Below are 27,050 nucleotides of genomic sequence, written 5' to 3' on the forward strand. Positions count from 1 at the left end.
TGGGTATGTTTGCTTCTCCTGATCTATGGTTTGCCCATATAGTTCATAACAAAGAATAAAGTATGCCATTAGCAAAAAGAAGTTTGAGGAACACTTGGCTACTGTGTGGAGGGAGTCACTATGTTAGGATTTTGAGATCAGATATCGTTTCTGACTTCAAAGGGCTTAAAATCTAGTTTGAGAGGCAAGGATACATATGTGAAAAAAGACAGATAAAAGTTTAAAGAAAGAAGCACATGCCAAGGGATTCAGAGGAGAAAATGACCTTACCAGGTATCAGAAGGGCACATTAAAACCATATTTTGGAATGCTGATTATTTCTGAGTCAGTATACAAGGTCACTCTGGGTATAATTTGTTCTAAAATGATGCCTTTTCATAAATATTAATATAATTGTTTTCTAGCCTTGTAGGAAACCCCCAAATATCAAAAGTTAAAAATTTTTAGTGACACTATTAACCATTTTGCTTTATTGATTTTTCAATCCATACCCCCAAACAAAGTTTTACCTTTAACTCCCCAATATTAAACCTTCATTTCAACTAAACTGTCTTCCTTTCTGTCCCTTGAACCTATCATATTATTTTGAACTGTTAATGTTCACTGACTCTTTATACTCTCTGCCTCTTCCAGAAACTTGGTCTTCCTCTCCAGGTACTCAGATCCTCCCCTTCTTTTAGAACCCTAAGCCTCCTCATAATCATCACTTCATTCACTGAATTCCTATAACCCTTCTCATGTACTTCATGTTCCTATTGACACATTGCTTTGAATTATTATCTTTTTCAGAAAAATATGCACATGTATATAATCTTGTCATCTAATTTTTCTTTTACATACTCTTTGGTGCTACCTAGTTAAGTACTGTGTACTTGTTAGGAACTTAATAGTTGGTGAATTAATATGTTCCTAAGAAAATACATTACTTTGCCTTCTTTATCTTTAGAAATCTAATTTCTGGCTCTGCGACTTAACCAAAATTGTACTCAGTCACCCATGAATGTCTAATTACCCAATCCAGTGTTATGTTGCCAGTCCATATCATTCAATATGACTCTATTGACTATCCCTTCTCCTTGATGCATGTTACTCTATTGGTTTCCAGGCTATATTCTTGTGGTTCTCTTACCTCTGACTTCCTCTCTGTCCCTTTTGCTGACTTTCCCTCTCCTTCTTACTGTGATTTCTTTCTTTCTTTTTTAAACCCTTACCTTCTATCTTAGAACCAAGGCAGAAGAGTGCTAAGGGCTAGGCAATGGGAGTCAAGTGACTTGCCCAGGGTCACACAGCTGGGAAGTATCTAAGGTCAGATTTGAACCCAGGACTTCCCGACTCTGGGCCTGGCTTTCAATCCACTGAGCCACCCAGTTGCCCTCTGATCTTTCTTAATATAGTAATTTTCTAAAGCTTTGTTCCTAGCTGTTTTCTTTTTCTATATACCCTATCTTATTCATTGACATGGCTTCAATGATCACTGCTTTATGAATGAATCTGAAGGCTATTTTGCCATCCCTGACTGCTCTTCCATTCCAGAGTCTTCCACCATACTCTCATTTCCAACAGCCTAATGGACATCTTCTAGCTGTATGTACAATTGACACTTCAATCTCAAAATGTTTAAAACCAGACTCATCTTTTCTCTTTAAATCTGCTCCCCTACTTCACTCTCTTTGTCAGTGGCAAAACCATTGACTTAGTTAACTGTGCTTGAAGTATGCATTGGTATCTGCTTCTTCTCCATTCCAAATGTCCAATTATATACCCTATCAAATTCTATCTCTACAATATCTTTTGAATCCATCCCTCTTCTACTATTTCCATTACTCTCTTGCTAATTCAGACCCTTTTTACCTGGTCTGTATTTAGTGCTATAGTCTCTGATATGTTCTTCACTTCTTTTTGGTCGTTTTCATTCGCTATAGTTCTTCCTAATGTACAGATAGGTTTCAACACAGCATCCTCTATTCAAAATCCTTCAATCTGTAACCAATATCTGTTGAATAAAGACCACATTTCTTACCAGTTCTTCAAGATTTCTCCATAATCTGCCTCCAGTCTTCTTTTCTAGCTTTTCCTCCAATTTTTTTCTCTGGATATATACTTCATATTTCAGCCAGTCACCCCCTGGACATATCTTATGGATCTCTGTCTTTGCCCCCCCAAAATTGTTCTTTATGAGCAGAATATGCTTTCTCTCTTCTCCCTTGCCCTTTTTCCATCCCAACGTTCTCTAGCTGCTCAGGCACAACTCCAATTCCATCTCTTCCATGAAGTCTTTCTTTATAAGATAGGTTAAAAATGATCTCTCTACAATCTGATTTCCTGGCACTTTATACTCCAATCATACCTTTTTTATTTTTATATACATGTTTCATAATCCCTACTAGATTATAAATTCTACAAGAAGGGGAATTGTAACATTTATCATTGTAGCTCCACCAGTGCTTAGCTAAGTATGAGACACATAGTAGTCACTTTAACAAATATTTGGCATTGGGCACTCTGAATTTATACTTCTATATTATAGCCCATTTATTTACAGTAAAGAACCATGGAGTAACTATTTCACTTTTTCATGCTAAAGAAGGCGAGACAGCATGGATGTGGGTAACCTAACTACTGTCTTCATTTAATGCAGTTTTGGATTAACTGATCAGTTATAGCAGTGATTTACATTTTATACCTAGATATGCCATAAATGTCCCCTTTCAGATCCTTTCTCTTGTCATGCTCATAATTTCTCCTACCCCTTTTGAAAACCACAGGTATGAGGGAAAATAATCAGAATGCTTATATGGGTGAACCAGTCACATTTTTCTAATTAGGCATCAGTACATATGTATCATGTTATATTTAAGGTACATCTAATTAAGGAAATTGGTAGAATTGGTGCTTGTTCCTTCAGCTTCATAGGGTTCTTTCAGTTTGTGAGCTTTGCCTAATACCTGAAACAATCACTTAGCTTAAGCACTCAGAATTCCATTGAGTACACTCATTTAAATGGGCATTAATTAGGCGGGATATTTTAATAGATGCCTTTGTATGAGACGTCTGTCTTACTAAGTCCTTGAAGTGAATTAAAGACATAGAGACTGTACCCTGATAAAGGCATATGTTCTTTGCTGTAAATGTCAAAATGCTTAAAGAATGATTGAAAAAGCACTCATGAAGCATTTATGTGCTAAGCTTTATACAAATGGATACAAATAAAAAACAGGAAGAGAATAGTAAATAGAAATAGCAAATAAAAAAGTAAGACAATCCAGTTCTCAAGGAGCACATATTCTAATGGGAGGAGGCAACATATATAGGTCTTGAGGATAAGAGAGATAAGTAACCATATCTTTCTCTCCTTTGAACTACTGGAGCACTCATTTGGTTATCATGTCTCTCATACTTTTGAGACTGTCCCTGTTGTCTTAAGTTATTATTTAAATCTGTTACTATTACTTGAACTTTGGTTATGCTTCATATTCCTAATAAACTGCAAATTCCTAAAGGGCAGGTACTCGGTCTTGCTAAGTTGATAATTATTTTAAAAGCTACAATCTCAAAATTAGCCAAAATTTTAAGCTCTGTAACTGTATAACCAGAAAGATTTGTAATTCAATATACTTAAAATAAAATATATTTAATTAACATTTAACAACATGTTCTCTTCAGTTGAACAAACATCTAAATATTGCCTGTGGGCAATACACAGGACACAGCACTGATGATGCAGAGCTAAAAAATTAAATAGTCCTTGTCTTCAGTAAGCTTAATAGAGGAGGGGATATAAATTTATGCAATAAATAAATACAACTTATATACAAAATAATACAAAGTAATTTTGAGAGAGGGAGAATGCTAATAATTTGTGGAATAAAGTAAAAATAAATGTTGAAGTTGGAACTCAAGCTGTAACTTTGAAAGAGACTAGAAATTCTATGAAATAAAGTTGAAGAGGGAGTACATTCTAGGCATTAGGGAGAAGGAATTTTCCATTATTTCTCATAGCTTCTTGGCTTGTTCATCATAACTGATCTGGCCTACAGTCACATTCATACCAGATAAGGGACCATTTGTGCAAAGGCATGGAAGCAGCTGTTAGAATGTTATGTACATATCACAGCTCATTGGCCAGTTTGGAATTTAAAATATGCACATGGGAGCAATGTGAAATAAGCCTGGAAAGGTGCGTAGGAGCCAAATTGTAGCATCCTTTAAATGCTAGATTAAGGATTTTGTATTTTCCTTGAGAGGAATTAGATGTACGTTAAAGAATTTTGAATGCATGTATATGGAGAAGTAGTGGCCTGGTGAGATCTGTATTTTACAGTTATTAACTTGGCATCTGTAAGGAGAATAGACTGAAATAGGGAAAGACTGGGGACCAATTAGAAGCTAAAGCATTGGTCCAGGCAAGAGGTGTTGAAAGTCTGAAGCATAGGATAGAGGCTCTACAGTGAAGATAGGGAATGGATGAAAGAGATACTATGGAAGTACAATCAATAGAGTCAATAAAACTTGGCAACTGATTGAAGATGGCAATTTAAAAAGGAGAAAGAGTTGAAGAAGACTCCAAAGTGTTGAACCTGGAGCCTAGAAGAATGCTGGTGCTGTTAACAGAAAAGGGAAAGTTTGGAGGAGGAATTATTTTTTCATATGATGAGTTTCATTGTGGACATGATGAGTTTGAGTTTGGGATGTCTTAGTGGAAGTATCTAGTTGATGGTGGATAACATGGGATGAAGTTAGGAGAGTCATTAAGGTTATATTCATGTACATTGACATAGAGATGATAAATGAACATCAATCAATTGATAAACATTTGTAAAGCACCTACTATGTGCCAAGCACTGTGTACTAAGTGCAAGGAGCTTACAATCCAATGATGGAGACATCAAATAAATCTATACAAAGCAAACTAACCTCAGAATAAGAAATAACTGAGGGAAGGCATTGGAATCAAGAATGGTTGGGGAAGGCTTCCTGCAAAAGTGAGATTTTGGTTGGTTCTGAAATGAAGCCACAGAGGTCAATATTTGGACCTGAGAGAAAACCAGAGAGAATGCCTGGAAACAAGAGATGGAATATCTTATTTGTGGAACAGCCCTGAGGCCACTGTCACTGGATCAAAGTGTATATCTCAGGAAGTAAGGTATAAGAAGAATGGAAAGATAGTAGAAAGTTAGCTTATGCTGGATTTTTAATGCCAGAGGATTTTGTATTTGTTCCTAGAGGCAATAGGAAGCCACTACAGTTTATTGAGTAGGTGAGTGATATTATTGGACCTTTATTTTAGGAAAATAGTTTAGTGACTGAATGAAGGATAGATTGAAGTGGTGAGAGACTTGGGGCAGGCAGCCCCACCAAGCAAGCTATTGCAGTAATTAAAGCATGAGGTGATGAGGGCTGGCATGATAGTAGATGATAATGAGAAGATGTAAGTAAGGGTTAGAGTGTAAAAGAGAATCCAGGAAAGAGCTTCGTGGGATTTTCTCACACAGTGGGTAATAGGAATATGGTCACCCATCAAAGGAAATGGAGAAGCAGTGGTCAAAGCTGTCTTCATCCTCCTTATGGAATTGTTGGTACAAGAATGAATTAGCAGTGAAGGAAAGGGAGATGTTGGTGCTAGAAAACAAGGGGCCACACTCCCTACCCAATACTGCCTATAGCCCAGACATAAGAAAAGGTCATGTTTTGTGTCAGGTGGAAGGCGATTTGACCTTCTTCACTGACATGGTCATAGAGCTTCCTGTTCAGATTGTACAACCACTCAATAAAATATTCATCTTTCGTGAACTCAAAGCAAGTGGTTTCAACATGTGAAATATTTTGAGCCTGATCCTCTCCAGGCAAGTACAAAAAAAGAGACCAAAATTGTTGGTACTAGAGAGTAAAGGACTCCAATCACAGTCTGGTCCTTCTGGCTTTGAGATCTCAAGATAGGGGCAGCTACCTTTTTCGCTGTCAATCTCTCAGATCAGTTGGTGCAGTAAGGCTGGATCTCTGGCCAGGCAAACAAGGAAGAATGTTAGGAAATGGGTCCTAAGACAGGATTCTTAGAAATGCAGCCCAATTCCTTTTGATAACTTTACTCCTGTGGCAGGAGGCATGCAGTGTTTGTGTATATGCAGGTATTTGAGACTTTGAGCCCTAATCCATTACTCAGGAATGACATGTCCGGGAGCAGGGAGCAGACATGCCAGTCATTTGAGGAAGTGCGCATCACAGCCATCCTTTAATTATCCTCTACCTTTCAGCTCCTTTTTGGGTGTTGTCATCCCTCAATAGAATGAAAGCTCTATAAGGACAGAAACAATCTCTTTTTGCTTGTATTTGTTTCCCAGTAAGTAGGTAGTGGCACATTTATGTAATACTTATTGTCTTAGTGTCACAAAAGTCAAGGGAAGAGAGAATCATTCAGGAAGGAGGAGTGGTTGACAGTGGCAGCAGTTACAGAGGAAGAAAGAGGATAAGCCTCAGAAAAGACCATTGGATTTAACAGTTAAATGGCCATTGATAACTTTGGATAGAGATATTTCAATCCAATAGTGGAATCAGAAGTTAGACTGCAAGAGATTAAAAAGTGATTAGGAATGAAGAAATATTGGCAAGGATTACAGACTTCCCTTCCTGGGACTTTATCCATGAAAGGAAGAAGAGACACAGAATTATAGCTTGAGGGAATGGCAGGCTTAAAAATGGTCTTTTAAAGATAGGAATAATATGAGAGAGGCCTGAACATTGTAGATAGTATGGAAAGAATCAGTGGATAAGGAGAGATTGAAGATCAAAGAGTGGTAAAGATTGAGAGGACCAGCTCCTAGAAGACACAGAAGGAAATAAAATTAAGAACACATATAGAAGGGTTACATTGATTAAGAAGGGCCACTCCTCTGTCATAGAAGAGGGACATGATGAAGAGGGATTTTGAGGTGTAGAATCATAGAATCATATATTAAGAAGTAGAAGGCACCTTTGACATCATCAAATCCAACTTCCTCATTTTATTGAAGGAAAAAACCTCATTTGAAAGTAGATGAAGAAACTGAAGGCCAGAGAGATTAAATAATTTACCCCAGCAATTTCAGCTAGTATCTAAGACAGAATACAAACTTGTATGTTTCCAACTTCAAGTCCAATCTATTATGCCAATCTGAAGGAGCTTCTGGTACATGACCATAGCTTCTATTTTCTCAGCAAAATAAGAGATAAGGTCTTCTTCTGAGAAAGGACAAGAAAAGAGACCTGAGGGTAGCTGAGAAGGTTTAGATTAAGCTTCTGTGAAGAGTAATGAGAAGTCAATCAGGGAAGAATATGCAACAGGGAAGGATGGATTGGGATTAGGATTTTAGAAATTTGTAATGAACCCATTTAACAAGGTTATATAACTTTTCTTTAGTGGTATTTAGTAGCACATGATTAGGACTAGAGATGGAAGATAATCAAGGTAACCCAAGTTTGGGTTTGGTGGAAGTGAAACTAGAGATTGGAAAAGTCAAAGGTTTCAGTATTACTTAATTGTATATGGTTGAACTCTTTAACCATGGAGCCAAGGCTGTGAAGGTAGGAAAGAGATTGAGAAAACAGGACAGGGTACAGGTCCTATGAGGACAATGAATAGGTTTCGGAGGTGTAAGACATAGAAGAAGGAAAAATAGAATATCACGGTCCAATGGCTCTAGAAAAATTTGGAGCAATGATTAGAACAAGGATATGACCATCCCTGCATGATCCTGAGATGGAGTAAAGATGGAAGTTATGGGAGTTTCCACTACACCACACTATCTCTCAGCAAACAACAGAAGTTTTCAAAATAAAATTGGAGGGCAATAAACTGGAAAACTAGGGTGTAGGAGGAGACATGGACATGTAAGTTGAATTCCCTACCTATGAAGGCAGAAACATCTTATCTTGTATATATCTCATTCATACATAGTTATTTGCATGTTATCTCCCCTATTAGATTAGGAACTCATTGAAGATAGAAGCAGATTTGCCCTTTTTCTGAGTACCTAATACATAGTACGATGTCTGCCGCATAACAGGCACTTTATAAATGTTTATTGGTCTGACTTGACTTGAGATAGAGAATAAATCCAAACTCTACTGAGAAAGGAAGGAGAATATCTTCAAGGCTGATGGATGCCAATTGACTAGGAACTTAATTGACTGAGAGCTGGCTGATAAAGATGGATGGAGTAAACCTCTATGGACCAGAGACTGCCGAGTGAAAGTGACAAAGAAACAGCCTGCCTATAAGTGGGAGTTAGGAGCAGTAATTATACTTAGTAATTATACTCCCCCTAAACCCCCCAACCCCCCCCTCCCGCCCCCATCATAGAGTTCCATGGGGCATGAAAAAAGGAGCACCTGGTTTGGGAATGAGTTGTTAGGGATGTAATTTTCAGTATATGAAAAATATGGAAGGAGTCTAATGACAGAGTAACAGGAAATTTAACACTTGTTTGAGAATTCAGAAGACTCAATGGAACCCCAGAGAAGAGAATATTATGAATTCAGATAGGTCCTTTTACAGTAGTAGCATGGTTTCCTGGAAACCATGGACTTAGGTTTAAATCCTGCTATTGACAGATATACAAACAGAACATAATCACTTAATCCTTGAAACTTCAGTTTTTCATCTATAAATAATGGACATAATTTATAAAATGAGGGAAATATTTTAGTGCTCTCTGGGTTGTTGTGATTATCAATGAGATAATTTTTATAAAATACCTTGCAGATTATAAAGGTCAACTATTATGAAACTCCCTTCTCATCTCTTTTTTTGTAATGTATATCTTTCTATTTTGTACCATGCTTTGTTCATTATGGGCACTGAAGGAATTCTTGGTTTGATTTTTAAAAAGTCTTAGTCCTGTTAGTCAGAGTTCCTACCAGAGTGATGTGATGAGTGCCTAAAGGTCTATCTGTCTCTAAGTCTTTCTGTGGTCTATCACAGAAACAGAAAGTCCTGCTCTTAGGTTAAGGCAGGATCTAGAAGAATACTCAAGTTGTAATGAGAATGTTATTTGAAACATTAATCTAACAGGATTTGTCTGCTGGATTAACTAGTTGCCACCTAGCAGCAGAGTTTTGGTGAGAGCCTCAGAAACCTCTAAACCCTCTGCCTGGATAGTGAGAGGTGGAGGGAATTTGGACTTTCAGTGCAGCAGTGAGAATCATTATGTATAAGTACCCTGAGAGCACCTGGGGTGGTATATCCTCGTCCAGGGGAAACTTGAAAATTTGGCTTAGCACCAGCCCCGAAGGAGCCGTGTCAAGATGACCTAGAAGGAGACTGAAGATTCTGTTATGTATTCTACCTGCCTTTCTAGTGGGAGACAATTTGTACCCTGCTCCGGGTGTGCTTTATCCCTCTTGCAATATGTCTGGTATAATTCCAGCCTCATCCCTTTTTTTGTTACATTGGCTCCAAACCTGACAGCCACTAAGGCTGTCATTACTGCCAGGAGATCTATTAGAACCAATAGCATTAAGATCTGTGTCCTTGAAGAATGATTTATTTTGGAAAGTCTTATTGCTTTCTGAGAAGTAGTGTGGTGTTAATGGAAAGGATGCTGGTCTTAAGAATTAGGAGAGCCCAGATTCAAAACCATCTCTTCATTTAAGTAGTTGTGTGACCTGGGACAAGTCAGTTTTTTTTCTCTCCAAGCCTTGGTTTCTGCATACATAAAATGGGAATAAATAATTGCAGTGTCTACCTCAGAGTTGTTGAGAGGGTCCAGTGGGAAAATGTGTGTAAAACACTTTGTAAACTTTCAAGCACTCTCTAAATGTCAGCTGACCTGGTTGTTACTGGGACTTGCCTGAATTTCTGAGGAGGCACTAGGGAATTCACTCAAGGTGACATTTACAAAGACTTGTTGTGGTGGAGTTCTAATTTATGTCTGCGTTTTATAAGAAAGGGTAGCATTAGTGACAATTATGTGTTGATCCCATAAACTAAAAGAATAGTCAGGAATAACTACAGGTTTTATTCATTCACAATTCAAGCATTTATTAAGTATCTAGTGTGTGTCAGGCACTGTACTATGTATCATCATCTAGTCCCTGCCTTCAAGAAGCTTACATTTTTTTCTTTTTTTTTTAAACATTGTTTTATTTGGTCATTTCCAAACATTATTCATTGGAAACAAAAATAATTTTCTTTTCCTCCCCTCCCCCCCACCTCTCCCATAGCCGGCGCATGATTCTACTGGGTATCACATGTATTCTTGACTCAACCCATTTCCGTGTGGTTGGTATTTGCTCTAGAGTGTTCATTTAGAGTCTCTCCTCAGTCATAACCCCTCCACCCCTGTAGTCAAGCAGTTGCTTTTCTTCTGTGTTTTTACTCTGTTTATCCTCTGCTTGTGGATAGTGTTTTTTAGATCCCTGCAGATTGTTCAGGGACATTGCATTGCCACCAATGGAGAAGTCCACTATCTTCGATTGTACCACAGTGTATCAGTCTCTGTGTATAATGATTTCCTGGTTCTGCTCCTCTCACTCATCACTTCCTGGAGGTCTTTCCAGTCTCCGTGGAATTCCTCCACTTTATTATTCCTTTTAGCACAATAGTATTCCATCACCAACATATAACACAATTTGCTCAGCCATTCCCCAATTGAAGGGCATCCCCTCGTTTTCCAATTTTTGGCCACCACAAAGAGCGCAGCTATGAATATTCTTGTACAAGGCTTTTTCCTTATTATCTCTTTTGGGTATAAACCCAGCAGTGCTATGGCTGGATCAAAGGGCAGACAGTCTTTTATCGCCCTTTGGGCATAGTTCCAAATTGCCCTCCAGAATGGCTGGATCAATTCACAACTCCACCAGCAATGAATTAATGTCCCAACTTTGCCACATCCCCTCCAGCATTCATTACTTTCCATAGCTGTCATGTTAGCCAATCTGCTAGGTGTGAGGTGATACCTCAGAGTTGTTTTGATTTGCATCTCTCTGATTATAAGAGATTTAGAGCACTTTTTCATGTGCTTATTAATAGTTTTGATTTCTTTGGCTGAGAACTGCTTGTTCATGTCCCTTGCCCATTTATCAATTGGAGAATGGCTTGATTTTTTGTACAATTGATTTAGCTCTTTGTAAATTTGAGTAATTAAACCTTTGTCAGAGGTTTTTATGAAGATTGAGAAGCTTACATTCTATTGGATGGGAACATGTACACACTGGAAAAGCAGATACACAGATTATGTACCAAATAAATATAAGTTGATTACAGTGGGAGGAAAGGAACTAACAGAGGAATTATGTAGGCATCCTGTAGAAGGTGAACTTTGTAAGAGTCTTAAATGAAACTAGAGATTCTCTTTATGTTTCTGACCTCTTGTTCTTCCAAATCATTTTTTCTAACTCAATAAAATAACTTTTTGGTTATTTAATTGGGATGGCATTGAATAAGATTAGTTTTGGTAGGATTCTTGTTTATATCAAATTGGCTCTGCCCACTCATGATCAATTAATATTTCTCCAGTTCTTTAAATCCAACTATGTAAAAAGTGTTTTATAATTGTGTTTATGTAGTTCCTGGGTTTGTTTTGGTAGATAGGCTCTCAGGTATTTTATACTATTTGTGGTTATTTTAAATGAGGTATCTCTTACTATCCCTTCTTGTAGAACTTTGTTAGTGATGCATAGAAATGCTGATGATTTATGTGGGGAACTCGAATGTAACAAACAAAAAAATCTAAATTGAAATGAAAAAACCTGGGGATTCTCTGAGGCAAAAATGAGGAAAGAGGCCATTTTAGGTCTATATGAGTGCAGCCTAGATATAAAATCACAGATAGGAGAGAAGTGGTGTGCAGTAGAAACAGCAGGTGGGCCACATAAAGCAGTGATGTGTGGTCTACCTGCAAGAGACTGGAGCCTCTTGGTGAAAAGCTTTAAATACTTTTCAGAGCCAGACTTGCATTTACCCAAGAGAAATAGGGAGTCAATGGAATTACTTGAGCTGGGGAATGACAGTCAGACCTTTTGACCCAAGAAGGTCTTCTAGACCAGAAAAACTCAAACTTTTCTATGTCAGGAACCCTTTACACTTTTAAAAATTATTGTGGACCCTAAGGAATTTGTGTTTATCAAAGTTCTATCTATTGACATTTATCATATTAAAATTTAAAATGGGTACATTTTAAATATTTAATTTAAAATAATAAATCAAATATATATGCAAATAACATATTTTTAACATTTTATTTTTATGAAAAATAACTATCCCCCCAATAGTGAGAATACTGACATTGTTTGATGTGTTTTGCAAATCTCTTTAGTGTCAGGTTTAATAGAAGGCAGTGGGATTCTCCTATCTCTTTCTGCATTGTCTATTGTTATATTTTTTTTTTTTTTGGTTGCAGTGTGTGCAGAAAATCTGCCTTTAGGTATTTGGGGAGGGAAAAGAGGATTTTATTAGACAAATATCGCCTTAGTATCATTATGAAAATAGTTTTGACCTCATGAATTCCTGAAAGGATCTCAGGGATCTCTAGGGGTCCATAGACCTCACTTTGAGAACAGCTGTTTTAAACCACTTCAAGGAGTTCAGGAAATGGTTTTCCTAATTTTTTTCTCCAAGGGCATTAGCATGGTAACATTGGTTAGTAGGGAGGTGGTGATAAGTTCTCTTTTCCAGATGGTTGTTTCTCAGCCCTATTTGTCAAAAATAGTTTTAAAAATATGCTGCCATTATGCTTATACAAGATATTGAGGAAAATATTACTAAACAATCATCCTAAAAATTTTCTTTTAAAACTATTTTTAAATGCTTTTCATTACATGCTTCTGGTGAGAAAAAAAAAACAAGAAATGTTAGGGGCAACTTTGATTTATATACATAATGAAGAAAGCTAGCAATCTTTACAGAAATCACTTCATTGCCTCTCATTAATAATTCAGAACATGCCTGCTGTTTATGCAACCCATTGTGGGGATTAGTAGAATATATAAACAGGTTCTAAAAGAGGCTGTGTTTTTCCTATGATAATGTCCATGATTACATTGAGCTGAATTTTGGCAGAATGAAAACTACCTCTGTTGAAAGAGATTGCATTTCTTACATGCCTCAATAGATGGTCTCTATGAGTTGTTTCTGGGGACTAAACAATAAGTTATTTATCCTGTAGCTGGAAGTCAAAGCAACATATCATCCAATAGCTGGTAAGAATAATAATAAATGATGTTTACATAGTTTGTTATGATTTACAATGTGCTTTACATATATTCGATCATTAGATCTTCACTGTCACAACTCTGAGAATTAAGTACTGCAAGTTTCTTAAACTTCATCTTTTAGATAAGAAACTAAGACTCAGAAGTGAAGTCACCTGCCCATGGTCACACCTGTGTAAGTGTAAAAGGTAGAATTTGAACCCAGCTATCTCCTGATTCCAAATCTTGTATTTTTTCTACTTTAGCTGCAGCCGCCCAGAACATTCTGGGAAAAGAACGTATCTGGATTTAGCTAGGCTGGTCCTCAGATAACAGACATACAATTTGTTGTGGAGTTGTACCCTCACTTGCCTGGCTTGCCAAGCTTGGGCTTCACTGGTAAAGCCTTTGAAGACTGAGGGTCATCTCCGTGCCATAATGAAGCAATTGGAGGAGAATCTAAGTGGAAAGGTGTTGATTAACATCTAGGACAGCTAGGTAGCACAGTGGACAGAATATCAGAGTTGGAGTTAGGAGGACCTGGATTCAGATCTGGTTTTGAGGGTACCTAGGTGGCATAGTAGATTGAGTGCCAGACCTGGAGTCAGGAAGACTTACCTTCCTGAGTTCAAATCTGGCCTTAGATACTTCCTAGCTGTGTGTTCCTCAGCAAGTAACAAAACTCCTGAGTGGAGACTGAACCAAATTAAAACTAACCTGGGAAATATTTAACAAAATAAAGAAGAATACAGCACAAATAATGTTCATTTGTGGTTTTTAACTACTGACTTTTAACTACTGACTACCTCCAGGATCCCTTTCTATATGAATTTGACATCATTATTCTGAGCAATTAGCATCAGATGTTGATTGATGGGTGCTAAAATGTATATTTCTTCTAGCCTTGCAAAAACAAATTAAACACATCTATTACCCTACAAAGATATTATAAACCAAATTTTCAACTTGCACTAGTGAAATAGTAGTGATGACATAATGAAATAAGTCTAATTGCTCAAAAAAAAAAGCAGAATACTTCAGTTCATTAAAATTCCCATTTTGTCCATGACTCCAAACCATGACATTTGCTTTGAAAGTTTTATTTACAAACCGGTCAAAGTATAAATTGTAAAAGTCAGACTCATACCAATAATCAGATGGTTTGCTTTTTTAAAAAAAATTATACATGAAAAAATTTTTTCATTTTACTTGATTATTTTCTTCACTCATGAAATTTTCCTTCTCTATTAGTCTTGTGTTCAGTAGGATTTTTAGTTAATTTACTTCAGTTCTTGAGCCTGAGTCAGTAATTTTGATTAATTTTGTTAATTTCCCCAAGTGTTTTGGGACCTCGTCACAGTAGACCTAAACATGACTTGAAAGTATTTCACCAAAGGCCCCTTCCTTGTAGCCAGACAAGTCACTATCCATCCCATTAATAGTAGTGAGAATGACTATCTTAGCTGATAGGAGCAATTCTTGAATGTTTGAGAAAAGAATTTCGATGGGATTTTGTTCATTTCTTCTAAACATTTGAGATTATGTCATACTTCCGTTTTTTGCTAAGAGAGAAGAAACCTTGTGATGAATCACATGAATTAATATGATAAAAAGGCAGTTGGCCAGGAAAAATGATTTTTATCAAAGATTGAGTGAACATCCCGTTGAAAGACATTCTCCATTTGGTGATGGGAGGCACAGCATGCCTTTCTTTTAGATTTTGAACTTATATTGCTCATTGGCTTGGGTCCTTATGAGCCAGATAGTGTCTCTTCCTCAGCCCTCTGCTTAGGACTCAACTGATAGGGATGGGTCTGTAGAAGCTGAGCAAGGTAAGTCAAAAAGGGATAAAAATGTCTAAATGGTAACCAAGTAGCAACGTTCCATCATGGCAATGAGCAATATTTCAAGACAGCATTGTCTAATCATTGCAATGACCCATCTTAACTGCAGACACTGAAACAGAATTCCTTCTCTCAGCAGAGGAATCTGACTATAGGTGCAAAGTGGTACATATGGTATCAGTGATGATCAGTTTGTTGTTGGTTTATTTTTGCTAATTATACTTTTTTGTCACAAGAGGTAGAACAGAGGATCATTGAAAAGAGACAGCTGTTTTTAAAAAGCATAAATATGAACATTTATTTTAAAAGTTTTAAATGAATGAAGGTAGAAAAATATTACAAATAAAGTATCGGGCCTGGAGTCAGTATGACCTGGATTCAAATCCATTAGACATTTGCTAGTTAGTTTGACTCTAGACAAGTCTCTTAACTACTTGCCTCAATTTCCTCATCTGTAAAAAGCGATGGCAAATCACTCTAGTGTCTTTGCCAAGAAAATCTCAACTGGGGTCATGAACATTCAGAACATAACTGAAAATGACTACAGAACAATAAGAAAGAAGAGTCAGACATAACAAGAAAATGACTAAACAACAAGAAAGAAAATGACTAAACAACAAGACTTTAATTTATTTTTAATATTCTTTCATGTGAATGTGGTTTAAAAAAAGACAAGGACAAAGAAGCTGAGGCTCAGAAATCAATTCAGTAGGGAGGATAATCCTTAAAGTAAAAGAGAGATCTTTTATGAGGTGAGAATGAAATTGGAGGGTTTTTGCACAATCCTCACTGAGACAGGTGAAGATAATTGTTAAGAAGGGAAAGTCAGGTAAATCCTGTTGGATTGGTTTTCACAACAGAAGATCTGCTCAACAGTAAAATTCTGGTATTTCTAGGTTACCTCATGCCTGCTCTCAGGTAAAAATTAAATGTCACATAGAGTTTTTAACATCTACTGAATAATGTATGCATAGTATTTTTTTTTCCTTTTTAAATGAAGGATTTTAGCTTAACTTTTTTGTAATAATAGTTCACAATGAATAGAAAACTGATAGAAATATATAGTACTCTCACTAGTAGGTATGAATATGTAGGAAGTTTATTCTTCCATACTAGTATACTAAAAATTAAAAATAGATCTGCCAACAAGAGTTCACAAAATTATCTATCTTTCTCTTCTACTTGGAAAGATTTTTAGGTTTAAAAAGAGCAATGAGAAAGGTTCCAAAAGATTTTAAGGAAAAAAAATCTTTTAAACTGATTTGAAGCAATTGATGGGCTGTTGCCTAAATTTGGGATGGAAGTAGCATATATGATAGCTTAGACTCAATCTTATGTCTCTGACAAATACTGATAGTTGTTTCTGGCAGTTGTGATAATTTTCTTGTCCTGGAGTGGAAAGTATTAATAATTACTAGCTTTCTATGCTTCCCACCTTTCTCCTAATGGTTTTTTCTTAAACTTGATAATAATTGCAAACACTTATATTGTGTTTTAAGGTTTGAAAAGCACTTGTTTTCTAATTTGATTCTCTCAACAACCTTCGAGATGGGTGCTGTTTTTATTACTATTTTATAAATGAGGAAACTGAGCGTGAAGGAGGTTAAGGGATTTACCTAGGGTGCTGGAGCTGGTATGTGTCTGAAGTCAGATCTTTTTGACTCCAAGTCCAGCATTCTATACACTGTACCATCCAATAGCCTCTCTGTGTTGTAAATCGGTCCATGAACATAGCAAACAGTCTAGAGCATTCAGTCATGCATGTAAGAAGAGAGAAGATGCCTGGTAGCACTGGGGACAACTGGCACCATTGTTCCTGCTCCTCTCTCACAAGACTCTTTTTTAATATTTCTGATCTAGTAACAAAATGAAATATCTTGACTCAAAAAGATGATTCCCAATGCAAATGTAATCTAGAACATAAAGTCTTTTAAATCATTTTATATGTGAGATATATTAACTTGATGTCCCTAGAAGCAAGCACTATACCATGTTTTGTCTCCAGAAAGGGGCTGTGTCATAGATAGAGTGCTGGTCACCATCAGGAAAACCTCAGCTGGAATCCTGCTTCATATACTTACTAGCTCTTTGACTAGACCAGTCTCCTACCTCTCAGCTTTAACTACCTAATCTGTGAAATGGGAATAATAATAGTATTTACTTCATTGGGTTGATATGAAGATAAAATGAGATAATATATAAAATATTCTGCAGTCTTTAGAGTACTATATAAATGCTAGTTGTTGTCATTATATAATGCACAAATACAACATTTCCCTACATGTTCCTTGTTATGCATATAGTGACTGTTTCTAATAAGTTTAATTATATGTGAATTCCTAGAAAATCTGTATTTTCCTTAGGAGTTAATGAAAATATTAGAGATTACTTAGTTATTACCTTTAAACTGGGAAGTATCACGTACCAAAATAATCCTCGACTATGGATAGAGCATTTATGAATACTGTGACTGAATACAGTGACTGGCTTAGGTAGCTTTCTCTTGCCAATCAACTTGTATTTTTGCTTGGTTTATTCATTGGAAGACTATGTGATGGCATAAAATATATCTCTGGGCCATAATGCTGAGCTGAAATTATTCAGCTTTTATTTGTGGGTGAAATAGTTGCAGTGATCATCATACTTAGTCTGAGATGAAGACATCTTTTGGATATTTACAATTTGTTTTTATAGGTTTTTGACAATGAATTCATATTGGTGATTAACAAAACCCAAATGTTCAGAATATGTTAACTAATAGTTAATAAATTCTAGTACAAAAGTCCAAGCATTTTATTTATCCTACAACTAATATCCTTACACAGTGACTTTAGGAAGAGACTTATTAAAGATAAACTAGTTATGTCTCTTGGTCATAGCATCTGAGAATCCTGTTATTGACATAAATTATTATAAAAGCAAATACTAGTAATAAATTCCATCTTCTACAAACAATTCAATGACTGCTTTTGTTATATTTATTCAGAATCAGGATTTAGTCAAGCTGGGTACTTACCATTCCAAGATTGAGAACAGGAGCTCTTAAATTAACTCTTTCCTTATGTATCACAGTTCATTAAAAATTGGGAGTAACATTTCTAATATCAGTTACAGATACTCCCTAAAGGATTATATGAGGTCAGTTAGTTTATAATAACTGATATAAAGCAATAAATTAAATTTCATTTTAAAATATTCTTTACTAGGAAGTGAATGGATATCTCGCCTTATCCTTTATAATTCCAATCTTCATAAATGAAAAGCAACCAGAAATCTCATTTTTTAAAGTTACATTCTCTCTAGTATGTTTTATTATAGATGAATCCCTAGCAATTCTGTATTTTCCCTAGGAATTAGTGAAAAGATTGGAAATAAGTCAGTTGTAAACTTTACACTGAGAAATATCATTTGTCAAAATGGTAAAATAGTACTTTAGGTTATAGTTAGAACATTTTCTTTTTTGAAACTTTAATTTCATCAGTATTTTCTTGTACCATAGGCACATGATTCAACTGGTTAATAAAACATCTCTTCCCCTATAGATACTCTTTATTGTCTGTAACATATAAACTCCTCAGTTGACTGTAAGCCTAATAAAGCATAATCAATGTTAGTATCAAATTGGCATTTCTTTTTTTTTAATATATTTTATTTGATCATTTCCAAGCATTATTCATTAAAGACATAGATCATTTTCTTTTCCTCCCCCCCCACCCCCCATAGCCGACACGTAAATCCACTGGGCATTAGATGTTTTCTTGATTTGAACCCATTGCTTTGTTGATAGTATTTGCATTAGAGTGTTCATTTAGAGTCTCTCCTCTGTCATGTCCCCTCAACCGCTGTATTCAGGCAGTTGCTTTTCCTCGGTGTTTCCACTCCCATAGTTTATCCTTTGCTTATGAATGGTGTTTTTTTCTCCTGGATCCCTGCAAGTTGTTCAGGGACATTACACCGCCACTAATGGAGAAGTCCATTACGTTCGATTATACCACAGTGTATTAGTCTCTGTGTACAATGTTCTCCTGGTTCTGCTCCTCTCGCTCTGCATCACTTCCTGGAGGTTGAATTGGCATTTCTAAAAATATATTTGTATTTTTTTTCCTTTTCAGATCAACTAGAATAATTTTGAAAATTATCAACTTTCTGATGTTCATAGTGAACCATGGCGGCTGATGATAAAGTCGCCATTTTGACTGATGATGAAGAAGAGCAGAAGAGAAAGTATGTGCTTGCAGATCCTTTTAATGGTATTTCCAGGGAACCAGACCAGCAACCTACAAATGAAACACCCTCCTCAACAGAGACTTCCACTACCCCAGAAGAAGAAATAGATTGGATTGAAAAACATTGTGTTAAAATAAACAATGATCTTCTTATTTCAAAAGTCTTTTATTTTTTCTTTTACTCTGCATATGGCTCTCTTTATCCACTTTTACCAGTATACTATAAACAGCTGGGCATGTCACCCAGTCAGAGTGGACTATTAGTGGGCATTAGATATTTCATCGAATTCTGCAGTGCTCCCTTTTGGGGTGTAGTTGCTGATCGCTTTAGGAAGGGGAAAATTGTCCTCCTTTTTTCACTCTTATGTTGGGTTTTATTCAATCTTGGCATAGGATTTGTCAAACCAGCTACCTTGAGATGTGTACCAAAGATTCCTCCTACAGTACATCCCACCAATGGGAGCCATCTTTTAACTACTGTTCCACCAAATTCTTCAGTCATCCCTCCCCTTACCATTATCCATGCCACACCACCAAAAGCTCTGGAGAAAAGGAGTACACGTGCATCTTTGATGTTAGAAAAGGAGTTAACCCGCCCTGGACTTGTCTCTTCTTCCCTAGATGATGACACAGCAATCATGTCTACTGTTCAGCCTTCAATAGCTCCAAGTACTAACAGTTCTGTGCTCATAAGCACGACAACTCCAGTCGTCATTGGAAATTTAACCAAAGTGACAACTATCCCTACTCTCACCACCAAAGCATTCCCATCTGACCAACGTACTCTTGTTTATGACCAGCAAGAAGTTGAAGCGATATTTCTGGTGATTCTGTTGGTTGTCATCATAGGAGAGTTTTTCAGTGCATCTTCTGTCACCATTGTGGACACCGTGACACTACAGTATCTGGGAAAACACAGGGATCGATATGGATTACAACGCATGTGGGGCTCTCTGGGCTGGGGACTGGCCATGCTCTCAGTCGGAATAGGTATTGATTATACTCACATAGATGTTCTCATTGATGGTCAAGGGTGTAAGCCCCCTGAATATAGGAACTACCAGATAGTCTTCATAGTTTTTGGGGTCCTCATGACCATGGCTTTGATAGTGGCAACTCAATTTCGCTTCCGCTACAGCCATTTCAAAAGCAATAACAACAAAGCAAAAGAGGTGGAAATCCCTCAAGTGGAGAGAAACAATTCCACTGAGTCCTCTGAAGACACGCCAACTAGCTCTAGTCAGTCACAAGCATTCAATTTTTGGGACCTGATTAAGCTGCTTTGCAGTGTACAATATGGCTCAGTATTATTTGTAGCTTGGTTTATGGGTTTTGGCTATGGCTTTGTATTCACCTTCCTCTACTGGCATTTGGAAGACCTCAATGGCACAACAACCCTGTTTGGTGTCTGTTCCGTCCTGAGTCACATTTCTGAACTGACTGCTTATTTCTTTAGTCACAAGCTTATTGAACTGATTGGCCACATCAGGTAAGAAAAATATTTTTCATTGTTGTCATCTGGTTGAATTAAATTCCTAGTTTGTATTATATTGGGTATACATTTCTGATCATATTACTTGTGCAATGGGGAAAAATTAGAGTATCTTTTACTCAGTTCCATTATTATTGTTTTATTTAAAGAAACAGACTTTACCAGAAGTTCATGGACATTTCCCAAGTACCCCGGTTGTATTTAAGGGGAGTCCATGAACTTAGAGGAGGAAAAAGAAGCACTAACCTTCGGTTTCTTTGGAAATCCTATGTATTTTATTTTATGCTTTTAAGAACATTATTCTGAGAAGGGCTCCATAGACTTCACCAGACTGATAAAGGGGTCTATGATACAAAGAAAAGTTAAGAACCTCTTATCAGGACTAGAGAAAATGTTCCCCTAAAATACCTGCAAATTTTTTGCCACTTGTCTGCAAGGATTGACTTTATGGGAAATGCTTTGGTTAATATGCCCAGTATATTATAATGCAGACATGGCAGTTACCTCCTGACTTGGGATTTTATGAGTCAGGTCACAATGAGTCACGTTTCTCATCTTTTACTTATGCCTACTGTAAAACTTAGAAGTAGTCTGTATTAATGGCAGTTACATTCAACAAGGATTTTGTATTATTACAATCTTCTTTCACAGAGCTTACATTAAGAGAAATCTTGCAGAATACTTTTCTTTTTCTTTTTTTTTTAAAATGAGTCTGTGAATTGGGAACTGTGAAATGTATCTTTTAGCTGACAGGAAGATAGAGAAAATTGTATTCCCTTTTCACCATTAACTCCTGCCCACTCACTATCTCTTTCAAGATCCTTGAATGATGCATGCAGTATTTGCTAGGATCCCAATGTGCCTTGTCTTCTTGAGCCTCTGATGTTTGCATGAAGCTGAGTCAAGTTTACCACTCTTTAAAAATCCCTTTGCCTTCTTGTGTTCCCTGAAACATGGAGCTTATATATTTTTAAGATTCTGTACTGTAGGGAGAAGTCTAGTATTGGTATCAGTAATCAGGAAATAGAATAGTCCAAAGGAAGTCAATTTAACAGATGTGTGTAGCTTTCTTTAGGGCAGGGACTGTCTTTATTTTTTTTTTTTATATCTCAGCACTTAGCACAGTGCCTGGCACATAGCAGGCATTTAATAAATGCTTGTTGAAAGAAAATAAAAATTAGATAATTTTATTTTCCTTTTCTCTTCTCTCAACAGGCAAATATTATCACTTTTAGAATTTCAGCCCATTGATTTTAGGGAGAAACTACTAATGAATTCTTCTTTTTGCTTTTTGGGGATCTGTTCACCCTTTTAGCCCTTCCCATGGGACTCACACTCACCTGCCCTTTGATCACTTAAAAAAAATTCCAACAAAACCCCTTACTTTTTGTCTTAGAATCAATACTAAGTTTAGTTTCAAGGCAAAAGAGTGGTTAGGTCTAGCCAATTGGGGTTAAATGACTTGTCCAAGGTCATAGCTAGGAAATATCTGAGGCCAGATTTGAATGTAGGGCATTTCCTCTTTAGGTTTGACTGTCTAGTCATTGAACCACCTAGTTGTCCTTAGTTCCTTCATTTTTACTAAAAATAGGCCAGAACCAACTTACTTCTCTTTTTCATTCCTTTGAGCTCTTTGATTGAGGTAGAATTAGGCTGACTGATTCACTGAGACATAAAGTCATATAGAGAAGAGATATCAAATATAAGTGCTGTCTGAACTAGATTAAGCAAGAATTGGGAAATGTTTAATAAAATAAATGAAAGTACAATAAAACATAGATTACATTTTGCCCCCACAGTGATACTTATATGTATATATATATATATGTGTGTGTGTGTGTATATATATATATATATATATATATATATATATATATATATATATATATATGAATCATTAGCCATCCATTTCTATTGGACACCACTGATACAAGAGGACCAGAGTAAGAATTAGAGAGATATGGGTTTAAATCCTGCCTCTGATACTTATTAGCTAAGTAGTCCTGGACAAGTCACTTAACTTATCTGGACCTTGATTTCTTCAATTGTACAATAAGGGGATTGTACTTGAAAGCCTCTAAGACTCCTTAGCAAAAGAATCCTTTCTGTGACTTATGATGCCTACTGGTACTTCCTGCTTCCCTTCCTCAAGTTATATTTACCTATTCAGATCTGTATATAAGACAGAAAAATGGGCCCTTTTGTTCTGATGTGATATGGGAAGGACCAGATATTACTGCTTTCAGTAGGTGCTCCTGGGTAGATGAAGTGGAATGCCTCATTATTAGTCCAACAACATCATTTATGGGATGCACATTTATGGAGAGAGCACTCTGTGTACCTTGAAAATCACATTACCAAACATTTGTCTAATGATTATTATGTACCATGCACTGGAGATAAAAAACAAAACAGTCTCTGATCTCCAGGAGGATACAGTCTAACTCAGGATACAACATTCAAACAACTGTGTGAAAAAAAGATATATACAGGATAAAGTGGAGGTGATCTCAGATGAAGATCTCATTTTTTCTATAACCCTCACTTTCTGTCTTAGAATCAATAGCATTTTTGGTTCCAAAATAAAAGAGTGGTAAGGGCTAGGCAATGGAGGTTAAGTGACTTGCCCAGGGTCACACAGCTGGGAAGTGTCTAAGGCCAGATTTGAACCCAGAATCTCCAGTCTCCAAGCCTGGCTTTCTCTCCACTGAGCCACCTTGCTGCTCCCTGAAAGTATTACCTTTAAAGGAGATCAGAAAAGCTTCTTGCAGGTTGAGATTTTTAGCTGAGACTTGAAGGAAGTCAGAAGATAGAGAAGAAGGAGAGACTTAGAGGTGTGGGGGACAAGCAGCCAGTGAAAATGGATATACTGAGGGATAGAGTATCTTGTGTGAGGAATAAGAAGGTCAGTGAAAAAAAATTTAAGTAATGTGCTTCTCAAAAAAAAAAACAAGAAAAACAACACAGAAGAGAATTAATTCCCAACAATAACTTTAAAATTCAAGCTATTGAAATTTTGGTAAAAGGAAAGATAATCTTTTTTAAAAGTCATAATAGTAATAATTAATTTGTTTTGTGTCCTTTTCCTACCTTTTCCTTGAATGTATACATAGAAGGTTTTAGCAGTCTGTAGTTTTGGTATATAGTGTCCTCAATGTATATCTGATTTTAAAAATTCAACTTCTTTTGCTTTGGTCCATATTGTAAAAGTCTTTCCATTTTTGTGTGTGTTCAGTTTGTATTATTTATGGAATATAATATTCCATTATTTTTAATACTATAATTTGTCATTCTCCAATTATTGGGTTAACTGGTTGTTTCCAGTTTTTTACTATAAATTAAGCATACTATACTATATTATAAATTAAGACTTTTTCTTTTAATAACATCCTTTGTATATAGCCCCAACTATGGATTTCTGCTTAGAAGTTATAATTTTGTATCTTGATAGATTTTTCTCTTGTTGGTAGATTTGACCTCTACCAACAATGAAATACATTGCCTTTTCCCTCACAGCCCTATCAACAGCAAATTTTGTGGCTTTCCTACTTGGTACATGTAAGGTTATATTTTTGAGATGATTTAAAGAGCAATTCTTTGATTATTTAGAGAGTTTGAATAATGTTAAGGTGATTACTAAGTGTCTGCTTAATATCCTAAGATAATTTATGAGGGGAATGGGCATTATTCTAGTTATTTTACATCAGCTCTTTAAGTGTTTTGTTGGATTTTTATCACCTGTACCTTCCACTAAGCTTTTTTCTCCTTTTTATTTGGGATACCTTAATTTTTGTTGAATAAAATCCTTTTATTGTTATAAAACCAAATCTATAATATTTTCTTTAATAATCTCTTGTTGGAGGGCAAGAGAACATTAAGTCTAATGAACAATTGAAATTGATTATTCAAATTTTAAAAATGATATTAGGTTTATATAATTGATCTAAGTGGAATCCCCCCAGGATATGGCATACAGTATGCATGTAAATTCATTTTTAGCATATTACTGGTACATTTTCTCCATTTTTATTGATCATTTATGCGTTATTTTATAATTTTTGGTTTATCAGACAATGTCTTGTATATTTTGGGTTTTATTTCTGAATTCTCTTTCCTGTTCCCATGATTTATTTTTCCTAATTTGGATAGGGAACTTGTCTCAATAAAAATAGCATTGTTCTAATTCTCTCTCAGACACAAACTGACTAGGACCCTGAGCTAATGATTTAAATTGGCATAATCTTCCCTCCTCATCCCTGCTTCTTAGTTTCCCTGGTTTACTTCAGGTCCCAGGCAAAATCCTCCCTTTCACAAGAAGCCTCTCCTAATCCCACTTAATGTGAACTCCTTCCCTCTGTTAATTATCTTGTTTATCCTCTACAAATCTTGTTGATACACAGTTGCTTGCATGTTGTCTGTCCCATTAGATTGTGAACTCCTTAAAAGCAGAGCCTGTTTTTGCCTTTCTGTGTTAGTGCCAGTGCATATGCAGAGTAAATACTTAATAACTGTTCCTTGAATTGACTTCTCAGAGTTCCAGGCAATTCTCTAAGAAAGTAAGTTTCAGAGTAAGTGCTGATCTTTACTGGTAGAGGAAGTTCCTGAGTTTGAGATCCTAACATTGATGAAGGCACTGTTCAGTTTAAAGAAAGAAGGAAGTCAGTTTTCATATTTACTGCTTTATTTTGAAATTTGGTAAGGCAAGCCCTTCATCAAGTTTTTTTCTAACTAATTACCTTTTGTCTAATTATCCTTTCTTTTTTATATCAACTTTGTCATTTCTTAATTTTCTAAAATTGCCCATTAGCAATTTAAAAAATTAGCCCATTAGATTTGTTTTTATTGTATTAACCTTGGAAGTATTAGCATTTTAGCTATCTAGATATTAGTTTGACCTAAACCTGGACTGGGGATATCCCTCCAATTGTTCATTTCTTCCTTTATTGTTATAATAATTTAGAATTCTTTTTTTAACTTGAGTATACAAAAATAATTATAACCAGTTATCCACAGTGAAATTTTAAAAGGGCTTTACAAAAGAAAGTTTTTAATATACCATATATACATAAATTCAAAGTTCCAAATAAAAAGACTCAATTCTAGGCCCTCTCAAAAACATTTCCCAGTATTCCAAGGCTGTGTGTATACACGGATATATATAAACATTGATGAAGTAGGCAAAGTTTATATTTTTGGTAGAGCTCTAATGTGTACATTTGAGAAACTAATGCAGAAATATATGGTACTTTTTGTTATTCTGTGGCAGTGAGCACTTCAAAAAAATTTTACAAGACACATTTTTATGTTTAATGTGAATAATTTCTCTTTCTTAAGTCATTTTCTTAAGTCTATACTAGAGGAATCAAACTCCTATCAGCAGGGAATCAGATTAAAACTTGACTTGAGGGGTAGCTAGGTAGCAGAGTGGATAGAGCACCAGGCATGGAGTCTGGAAGACCTTGGTTCAAATCTGGCACCTGACACTTCCTAGTAGTAACCTGGCCAAGCCACTGACCCCAATTGCCTTGCTTAACACACTTCTATTTTAGGATTGATACTAAGACAGAAGGTTTTTTAAGAAATTAACTGGGAAATGTTGAACAAAATTAATAAAAATTTAAAAAGGACATAGACAATGTTAATTTGTGGTTTTCTAAATTAGTATAAAACTACAGAGATCTATTTGAATCTGACCCCACAACTCTAGATAATTAACAAGGGATTAAGTCAAGCCTTGATTTGTAACATTTCCTGATTTCTGATGTGGAAATACCCACACTGAGAACAATTGATCCAAGTGAGGGTACTTTAAAATACTCTTGTCTAGAATCAGTCATGAACTCTTCCTGGAAGTCCCATAAGCAACAAGGATGGAGAGAGTGAGACTCTCAAAAATAGATCAAAAAACCATTTTACTTGGCATGCCTCATTTTTGTCATAGGATCCAGGAGTGTCATCTACATATAACCTAACTTCTCAAAGATCATACAGAACCTTTTGTACATTCGCTTCCCGTGATGTAGGTAAGAATCAACCTGTTCACCCCTTGTCTACATTCTCCTATTCTATTTTCCAAAGCCTACTGTCTATAATTTGACTACTCTAACAAAGGAATAGCCCTATTTATTATACATATGTGGGAGACAGGTGATGTAGAGAGAGCCCTAGACTTTGAGTTCAGAAGACCTGTTTTTTTTTTTTAAACCTTTACCTTCTGTCTTAGAGCAGTTCTAATGCAGAACTGTGGTAAGGGCTAGGCAATTGGGATTAAATGACTTGACCAGGATCACACAGCTAAGAAGTGTCTAAGGTTAGATTTGAACC

General features: G+C 36.1%; 1 protein-coding gene across 2 annotated transcripts in view; it reads left to right on the forward strand.

Annotated features, from left to right (window-relative positions):
* The window catches only part of MFSD6 (major facilitator superfamily domain containing 6), a 90,334-nt gene that overhangs the window by 10,732 nt on the left and 52,552 nt on the right, over positions 1 to 27,050 (forward strand). For both annotated transcript variants that reach the window (XM_007494525.3, XM_001378714.5), the window contains exon 2: positions 19,121 to 20,723. In XM_007494525.3, coding sequence (XP_007494587.2) covers positions 19,174 to 20,723 — 1,550 coding nt within the window. In that variant the 5' untranslated portion in view covers positions 19,121 to 19,173. The remainder of the gene's footprint in view (positions 1 to 19,120; positions 20,724 to 27,050) is intronic.

The sequence above is a fragment of the Monodelphis domestica genome, chromosome 4 (assembly GCF_027887165.1).
Source record: "Monodelphis domestica isolate mMonDom1 chromosome 4, mMonDom1.pri, whole genome shotgun sequence".
NCBI classification, from domain to species: domain Eukaryota; kingdom Metazoa; phylum Chordata; class Mammalia; order Didelphimorphia; family Didelphidae; genus Monodelphis; species Monodelphis domestica.